The sequence below is a fragment of the Symphalangus syndactylus genome, chromosome 8 (assembly GCF_028878055.3).
Source record: "Symphalangus syndactylus isolate Jambi chromosome 8, NHGRI_mSymSyn1-v2.1_pri, whole genome shotgun sequence".
NCBI classification, from domain to species: domain Eukaryota; kingdom Metazoa; phylum Chordata; class Mammalia; order Primates; family Hylobatidae; genus Symphalangus; species Symphalangus syndactylus.
In genome coordinates, this window is record NC_072430.2 from 56,981,823 (window position 1) to 56,991,292 (window position 9,470).

General features: G+C 42.4%; 1 protein-coding gene and 1 long non-coding RNA gene across 3 annotated transcripts in view; one reads left to right on the forward strand and one right to left on the reverse strand.

Annotated features, from left to right (window-relative positions):
- The window catches only part of PPM1A (protein phosphatase, Mg2+/Mn2+ dependent 1A), a 51,616-nt gene extending 49,550 nt beyond the window's left edge, over positions 1-2,066 (reverse strand). The window contains exon 1 of one of the 2 annotated variants that reach the window (XM_055289198.1): positions 1,769-2,066. In XM_055289198.1, coding sequence (XP_055145173.1) covers positions 1,769-1,967 — 199 coding nt within the window. In that variant the 5' untranslated portion in view covers positions 1,968-2,066. The remainder of the gene's footprint in view (positions 1-1,768) is intronic. The other variant, XM_055289199.2, reaches the window with a different exon arrangement.
- A 5,306-nt stretch (positions 2,067-7,372) lies between these two features.
- LOC134737325 (uncharacterized) lies at positions 7,373-8,607 on the forward strand. The gene is made up of 3 exons (XR_010122109.1): positions 7,373-7,522; positions 8,155-8,267; positions 8,457-8,607. It is a non-coding gene; the product is annotated as an uncharacterized lncRNA (long non-coding RNA).
- The last annotated feature ends 863 nt before the right edge of the window (positions 8,608-9,470 follow it).

Genomic DNA, 9,470 nt, shown 5'->3' on the forward strand with positions numbered 1-9,470 from the left:
AAGATGGTGTACACGCAGCCCCGAGTACAGACCCGGAGCTGTCCACCCTTCTTGGGCGCCGTCTGCCCTTCGAACCCATGGTGGGTCCCAGGCAGCTGCCAGACCCCCCTACCCCAGAGTCCCACGCCTCCAGAGCCTTCCTCTCCCAGTGACCCCAGAAAACCCAAGCAGGTGCCACGGCCACACACCTCGCTTCCCAAAGGGCAGAGACACACGCACGCTACCACCGCCCACCCACGTGCGAGTGCAACTGATTCACGCACGGGGCACATGCTCTGAGTTTCTGGCAGGTTTTCCCTCTGTAGTTCAGGGGATTCCACATTGTATTTATTTGCACATGTTAGATAATCACGTGATTCTGTCCCAGGGGACCTCCAACGACCTCCAATGAGGTAGGTTAAGGGAACAGGATTTTTCCAAAATCAGGAGAATAATCAGAAACATAACAGCTGCTTCTATTAAGAGGTAGAGATGAGCTAAAGTTAATAGAAACTGCACGTGCCGGCGGCCAAAATCCAGTTTAGCTAGCTAGAAAACCCGACCCACGCTGCTTGCAGACGCCGGGGATAGAATGACAAACCCTAGGCAGCCAATGAATCGCAGCCTAGGAGCAGTACATCACCAGCACGGGTTCCCATTGGCTGGGATGGCCTTCCCTCTCTTGTCAGCGTCTTAACCAGTTCACGAATTTGACCTACACCACATTCACAGGAAAAGAAGTTAGAAGAAAAGCCCGTATTTTTAAAAGATGTTCTGATGCACACACAAAACAAAGACTTCATTGTAGAAGGCAGGTTCTTTTACTGGCCAAATTGAGTTCTGGCTAGTAAAAAAGGTAAATTTATGTTGAAGGCCTCTCTATTTTACTTGAGGAGCTTACTATAGCAATTTGCACCCTACTACTTTCTATCTCCTAAACCATTTTGTTGCCCCAACTCTTAGATCAAAAGCAACCTCTTTATTCTTTCTGGCATTCAGCAAACATTTAGCTGCTGGTTTTAAAGTTGTAAAAAGCCATCTCCGATTTTCTCAACATGACTTTGGGGAAGGTTCTGTTTCCTTCACTTTTAGACCTAGAACCTAACAACAGGATCAAATATATAATCGCCAGTCACTGGCAAACCAAATCTTCAAGGAATCCAAAAATTACTCAATATCTTTGCGGTTAGAATTGTTTGTTTGTTTGTTTGTTTGTTTGTTTTGAGACAGAGTCTCGCTCTTTCGTCCAGGCTGGAGTGCAGTGGCGCGATCTCGGCTCACTGCAAGCTCCGCCTCTCGGGTTCACGCCATTCTTCTGCCTAAGCCTCCCGAGTAGCTGGGACTACAGGCGCCCGCCACCACGCCTGGCTAATTTTTTTGTATTTTTAGTAGAGACAGGGTTTCACCGTGTTGGCCAGGATGGTCTCGATTTCCTGACCTTGTGATCCACCCGCCTCGGCCTCCAAAAGTGCTGGGATTACAGGCGTGAGCCACTGTGCCCGGCCAGAATTTCTTAGAAGATGAACATGGATCATTTCCAGATATACAAAATAAAAATAAAATTCACTATGCATTTGGTCTCAGTATCATCTGAGGATACATTTCCTAATTCTCCACATACCTCCCCCAACCCCCCTCTTAAAATATATGCAGTAATGTGAGTGACCCCCTCAGGACGCTAGTATTTGAGAATACCCCTCACCAACCTTTTACACTGAAGCCAGTCACTACTCAAGAGTTAGAAAGCCAACCAGAACATAGGTTCAACAATTCCTTCCTCCCTCACTACCTGTTTCATATTTTTTTCTCTTACATATCCTCTTCACTTGGTTTCCTCTTTTCTCATTTCTCCTTCTCTCTCTTCTCTTTTTCTTCTCTTCTCTTTTTGCCTTAGTTGCCCTTCTCTTCCCCATTCTTCTCTTCTCTCTTTTCATTAGCTTAGTACAAATTGTAGCTTCTGCTACCCATTTTCTCCCAGAACAGAACATGCGAGCAGACAGTGCCCCTAAATGAATTTCATTCAGGGAAAGCGTGTGCCCCCTACCCTGGCCCTCCTTCCTCCCTCCCCTACATCATAATACGTAATGAGAAACTTAGCTGTGTAGAGGACTGTTACAGAATGAAAAGGATTAGAGAATCCTGTCCTGTGTGACATCACTGGGGCAGCCCGTTGGGGAGGGGCAGAGGGGAGCAGCCAGCAGTCTTATGCTACCACTGTGGCTCATCCCGGGGCCTGAGAGAAACCTGGGCAACTGTGAGCACCAGAGGCCAAGTCCTGGACAGTCTTTAGGGTTAGGCTTTCACCTCAAGATAGCCATATATGGCCACAGCCTTACAATACTAGCGTGGATCTCGTCAGATAAGTTCATCTGTTCATCAGATAGCTATTGTGCACCAAGCACTGTGTGGGACACTGGAGGTAGATAATGACATCAATGGGCACGCCCTACCCACAAAGAGCCGACATAATAATAAGAGGCACAGACAAATAAGTCAGCAGATAGAAAGGAAATTGCATACTGTGATCCATGCTGTGAAGAAAATAAATAAGGAAACAGATGGGGGAGATGACTTGAAACAGGTGTTCAGTGCAGACCTCTCTAAGAAGGCAGCATTTGATCTAAAGGATGAGAAGGAGTCAGCTTCATAATCAGGGGAGAACTTTCCAGGTAGAGGGATCAACATGGACAAAGGGCCTGATGTGGAAAAGAGCTTGGCAGAAAAGAGTTTTCTACAGCCCAAAGACAAGTTCAGCAAACTCAAGGCAAATAGTTTATAGTCATTTAAGCTTCGAGAGTGTTTCAACGTGGACATTAGGGATATTTAATTTATAAGCAGGAAACCACATTGTGTGGAGGGGTATAATCCATAGAAAATAACTTGGTGAGTTGATCTGGTGCAAAAAGCAAAGCAACTTTTTAAAAAATCAAAATTAAAAATAGTCTGTATGCAGTGTCTCACACCTGTAATCCCAGCACTTTGGGAGGCCAAAGCGAGTGGATCACTTGAGGCCAGGAGTTCAAGACCAGCCTAGCCAACATGGGGAAACCCCATCTCTACTGAAAATACAAAATTATCCAGGCCTGGTGGCGCACACCTGTAATCCCAGCTACTTAGGAAGCTGAGGCAGGAGAATCACAGGCAGGAGAATCGCTGGAACTCAGGAGGTGGAGGTTGCAGTGGGCCGAGATCACGCCCCTGAACCCTAGCCTGCATGACAGAAAAAAAAGCACCTTTATTCAACTCTTGAAATTGAGAAGTGTTCCATAACCCCAGGAAAGACCCGTCAGACAATCCAGCAGCAGCTAGAAACGAGTGAATTATAAGCTTCAAATAAATAGTTTTCCTCCCAATATGGGTACCTATTTGTATTAAGTAAAGACTAGCACAAATTTGAGTGGGCTTCTTCAGGACAATTCTTCTGGGTGTTTACTGTCTATTCTGGGCATTACAGAAGATCTCAAACTAAACCATACTTTTGAAAGCAGCGACACACTGCATCCTTAACAATGGTGGCCTGGTTGAAAACAGTGATGAAATGGTCATCATAATAAAGCCTTTTATCTGTACCTGACTCTGCAGTTTACAAAGCACTATCATACAGACTAACCAGTTTAATCCTTTCAAAAACCCTTGCAGGTAGACTGGGCAAGGACTCTTAATCTCCTCCTTTACAGAAGAGAAAACTAAGCATCTGGTAGTAACTACCCAGGGTCACAGAAATTAATGACAGGTACCTGGGTTTGTCCCCTGTACGATACTGAGCATCATCGCTTTTACATGCTGGTAGTAAAGACAGCAGGAGTGGAAAGAGTGCTGAACTTAGTTCTAGTCAGTGGTGTGGAGAGCTGGCCTGTACTGGCTCATGACAGCAGATTATTAAATTTTCAGAAATTTTGTCTGCTGTTTGTTAAATACTCATTATTAAAAATTAAATGATATAGGCCAGGTGCAGTGGCTCATGCCTATAATCCCAGCACTTTGGGGAGGCTGAGGTGGGCGGATCACCTGAGGTCAGGAGTTTGAGATCAGCCTGGCCAACATGGTGTAACCCCATCTCTACTAAAAATACAAAAATTAACCAGGTATGGTGGCGGGAGCCTGTAATCCTAGCTACTTGGGAGGCTGAGGCAGGAGAATTGCTTGAACCCAGGAGGCAGAGGTTGCAGTGAGCTGAGATTGCGCCATTGCACTCCAGCCTGGGTGACAAAGTGAGACTCCATCTAAAAAATAAATAAATAAATAAAAATCAAAGTAGAAATAAAAATTAAGTTATATAAACTTCCAATGAAATAAATTTTAAACAAAGGTAGTATGTATGTGATAAAAACATCACTTCCAAATTATGTTAATACATTTTAATATTGTCTTTGTTCTTTAGGCAATTTACATGCATTGTGTCTGCATGGTGGAAATTCCCTGTAATATGTAATTGTACATCTCTTCCCAATACCCATTTAGTGAGTTTTCTTTGGTAGCTTGATCAGCGGACACCACAGATGAGGGCTTCACTTATTGCTTTGTTGGTTGTGGGCTAGACCAGGGGTGTCCAATCTTTTGCTTCCCTCGGCCACATTAGCAGAAGAAAAATAGTCTTGGGCCACACATAAAATACACTAACACTAACGATAACTGATGAGCTAATACAAAACAAAACGAAACAAAATCACACACACACACAAAATCTCATATTTTAAGAAAGTTTACGAATTTGTGTTGGGCAGCATTCAAAGCCATCCTGGGCTGTATGCAGCCCACAGGCCCAGGGTTGGACAAGCTTGGTCTAGGCTTAAGTGACAGAGAAAATGTTTTATGCAGAATGTAAAAGACATGTTGTGTCTATAACTGTTACATGGTAAATAGCATAAAAACATTCAATTTAGCAATGAAGTCACATCATTGACTAATAAGCTCTAACATACATTTTTTGTTGTTTTATTTTTATCTTAAATGAAAATATTAACCAATAGCCATGTTGGAACTACATTTGGAAAGGTGGTTGTTAAACATTTCCCAGCACACACCTGGATCTGCATCTGCTGTGTCAATTGAACCACTCACTGGTTCTGTGACCTCAGGCAAGTCATTTAAATTATTAGCCTTGGTTTTATCCTCCACAAAATAATTCCTCCTAAAATGTGTTGTGAAAATTAGAATAGATGAGGCACCCTTGAAAAGATGACTGATGCGGTTGGTTGTCCCACCACTTCCTACTACTTGGCAGAGCCTCCTCGTTGGCAGATCCTTCTCTCACCAAAGCCTGTATATGGATGCATGCTCTCTCACCCTCCCTTGTAGCTTAGAGCAGAGCATACCAATCTATGTGCCAGCATACCCTGGTATGTCTCAGATGGGCCATAGATGTGATAAGGTATTGATCCCTTAAGCCCTTGGGACATTCAAGTGAGGCTGAGCTGCTGAAGCCCTGGGATGGTATGACTGGCTACAAGCAACATTACCCAGGTACCCCTCTGTGTCACAAAAACTTTATCTTTGTATTTGTGTCATGGTGTGAAAAAATTGAGAAGCACTGCCTAGGGACATAGAGAGGTAGCCCAATTCTGGATAAAGGAAATTGAGAAGTCTTGAGGGGGATAGAGAGGTTTTCTTCCCTGATAAGAAGAATCACAGGAGAGAAAATGCCTCCCTCAGCCATGTGTTATTATTTCTATAAGTGAGCCTGGAATTTCAAGGTTATCTTGCAAAGAACCAATGTAATGTAGAGAAAAGAATTGATAGCAAGTGGCTGGATCTTTCACATTGTAAAGCCATTGAGCCATCCGTGCAATTGCCCACCTTGGGAATTTATTTTTAAGAGTGATAATAAATGCTCCTCATTGTATAAACTACTTTGATTTTTGTATTTGGTTATTCATAATTAAAAACACCCAAATATAGTAGAAGAACTGGTACATCCTTGACACCTAATGAGTGCTCAGTATGGTTAGTTAATCACCAAATTAGATCCTTTGCCTTTAGAAAAGCTGCCATGGTCAAATGTGTGTTGATCTTATTTTTCATAAATATTTAAGAAATTTGTTCAGTAACTAGCTTAACTTTTAATATTTATCTTGAGTCTCTTCTAAATATGTTTTTACTGTATAATAAAAGCAATAATTGAAAAATGACATCATTTTAAGCTTGAGAGCAACTAGATACAAAGATGTTGATATGCATTTTCTCTTCTCTAAGGATCTAGACAAACTGGAGCACCATTACATGAAAAAGGTTAAAGAATCAATGTTTTGCAGAATAGAACTGGAATTAATTCATGGGAATTACAGAGAAGATCATATTAGTTCAATATAAAAAGAGGGCCTAGAATGTGCCAAGCTCCATACAATACCCCTCATGAATGTTATTTAATTCTCACAACAACTTTGCAAAAAAAAAAAACTATTTTTTTTTTCCATTTTACAAAGGAGGAAGCTAAGGCTGTGAAAAAAGAGCTCTTCTGCAAGCCTAGGACCATCTGATTCCAAAATTCCCACTCTTTATGTTGCAAATTCTGGCTAAGCTTTCCAGAGATGACTTGCTTTCCCCTTGAGGCCCTTTCAATGCATTGCCCCCTGGAAAACAAAAAGCCGAACAATGACATCTTTACCAAAGATGCCTTGGGGAGGTGGGAGAAGAGTTATAATGCACATTACACAGCAAAATCTTTCTTAAGCTCCATGTAAAATTGTTTTTTTCTTAGAATTTTGCTTCCAGCAGTCACTTCCTCCATTCTCCTGCTCTCTCCACGTAAGGAAAATTTCTATCCTGCCTTCTCCTAATACTCTTTCCTGGTTTTTTTTTTCCTGCACGTTTCTTAAAAATCTCACATAAGGCAAAAGCTAAGACAATATCCATCAACACCTCCACCCCCACCGCATGTCCATGGAGAGCTTCAAGTCATCCTGCCACTGGTACAAACATGGCAGAGGCCTCTGTAGAGAAGTGGCAGGTAGAATTCAGGTTAGCACCAGAATCTGAAAACTCCAGCTCTTTTGGTTGGAGCCAGGCTGGTAACATAAATGTTAGATCAGGCTGGGTCTGACACAATAGGGATTGGTAGAGCATACTTGTCATATTTGAAGGCATTCAGAAAAATAATAACCTTAAAACATTCTAAACATGTTGGAGTCAAAGAGGATACCCCTTGACCACTGCATGAATTGGAGTTCAAAGATCCTCTCTTTTGCCTAGGCTGTGGGTTAGTTATTTAACCTCTCTCAGACTTGTTTTCCTCTTCTGAAACAGGGAATATCAACTACCTTGCAGAAATAAATGAGATCCTGTACACAATGCACCTACCACATTGCCTGACCCAATAATGTGTACATACATAAGAAAATGTTCATGCCCTTTGCCCACTTTAAAATTTTTTTTCTTGTATATGTGTTTAAGTTCTTTGTAGACTCTGGAATGGAGCTGGAAGCTATCATCCTCAGCACACTAACGCAGGAACAGAAAACCAAACACTGCATGTTCCCACTTATAAGTGAGAGCTGAACGATGAGAACACATGGACATAAGAAGGGGAACAACACTCACCTGTGAGGTGCGGGGAGCGCATCAAGAAGAACAGCTAATGGGTGCTGGGCTTAATACCTGGGTGATGGGTTGATCTGTGAGGCAAACCACCATGGCACACATTTACCTATGTAACAAACCTGGACGTCCTGCACGTGTACCCCGGAACTTAAAAATAAAAGTTGACAAAAAGAAAACATAACTTACTTTTAAGCACATAGTGTATATCTATATTTTTTTAGACAGAGTCTCCATCTGTCACCAGGCTGGAGTGCAGTGGCGCAATCCCGGCTCACTGCAACCTCCACCTCTTGGGTTCAAGCAATTCTCCTGCCTCAGCCTCCCCAGTAGCTGGGATTACAGGTGCCCACCACCACGCCCTGGCTACTTTTCGTATTTTTTTAGTAGAGATGGGGTTTCACTATGTTGGCCAGAATGGTCTCAATCTCCTGACCTCATAATCCGCCCACCTCGTCCTCCCAAAATGCTGGGATTACAGATGTGAGCCACTGCACCTGGCCCGTGTATTTTTAATAATACATTGTAAATGATTTGACATTATCCATCCCATGTTTTATACGGGCTTAGTTATAGATTCACTCTAGAATTGCTGGTTATAGAGCAAAAATCATTCTTTTCAAGACTTGTTTTAACTTCTAGTCCTTCAGCTTTGTGAATGGAACATGTACATATGATCTACGAGGGCTAAAGGGAAGACAAGGATCCTCTGCTGGAAAGATCTGCCTCCCTTACCATTGCTGGACCCCTTTTGTGTGAGTTTTCTCCTTCATGCCATCTGTACCAAAGGTGACCATTTGGTTCTGAATCCAAACTCTAGATTGTTCTTCTTAAAGTGCTTCAAAAGAAAGACTGCAAGCCCTATTTCTATATTTTATATAGTATTTATAATAGAGGCATTTTATGTTACAGAACTTGAGTCACCATGTATTTTATTCGTTCAGTAGATGTTGAGCCTCCGGAATATGCCAGGCACAGCTGTAGATGCGGGAGATACTGTGGTGAAGAGAGGCGGCTTTCATGGTGTTTACCTAAGGTCAACAGAAAACAAACAAGGTCAATGCAGAGAGGGATAAGTACTGTAGAGAAAGCAGAGCAGAGTATGACATGGGCAGGCAGGGTGAGAGAGGGGCTGAAGGAGAGGTTACTTTAGATGCTCAGGGAAAACCTATGAGAGGAGGTGGCAGCTGGGCAGACCTGACTGACAGGAAGAAGCCACCTTAGAAGATCTGGGGGAAGAATGTCCCAGGAACGGGCAGAGGCCCTGGGGTGGAAGCGAGCTTGGCATGTCCATGAAAGACAATTCTGAGATGTCTGAGCGTGCTGAGGGAAGGAAAGTATGATATAGGCAGGGTGCCTATAGGCCACAGTAAGGATTTTTAAAAATTTTATTCTAAGTGTGATGGAAAACCACTGGAGGCTTTTATGCAGAGTAATGACATGATCCGATCTATGTATTGCTCTTGCTGCACTTTAGAGAAGAGATTTTAGGAAAGCAAAAGTGGAGGCAGAAAAATCCTTTCATGTCAGTTTAATATATCCTTAAAGAGAAGGTGAAATTTGCTTTTAGCTTTAAATGACATAGAGAGATTCCATTTTGGTGGTAGGAATGCGGTCTTTTACAGAGGTTTTGTTACTGGGGTTCATGTTTCCATTTTCTGGGAACTATTAATATATATGGATATTTTTGCCAGTAACTCAAGTAACCTTTCTTGGTAAATTTCATAAAATGTTGCAAGAAGTATCTTGTGGGAAGGCCAGGTTAAGTATAGGTAAAATAGAAGCTCACTTAAATGGTTCAATTTCAGGTCAATAGTTGTTACCTCCCAAAATATTCTCCAACCTCTCAGTATTCTCCCAAACACATCTGAAGTCTGAAGACTAATATTCTATAAATTAATTTATGCCTTGTGCTATCCAATGAGGATAATAGTTAAGGTGCCTTTACCTAAGGCAGA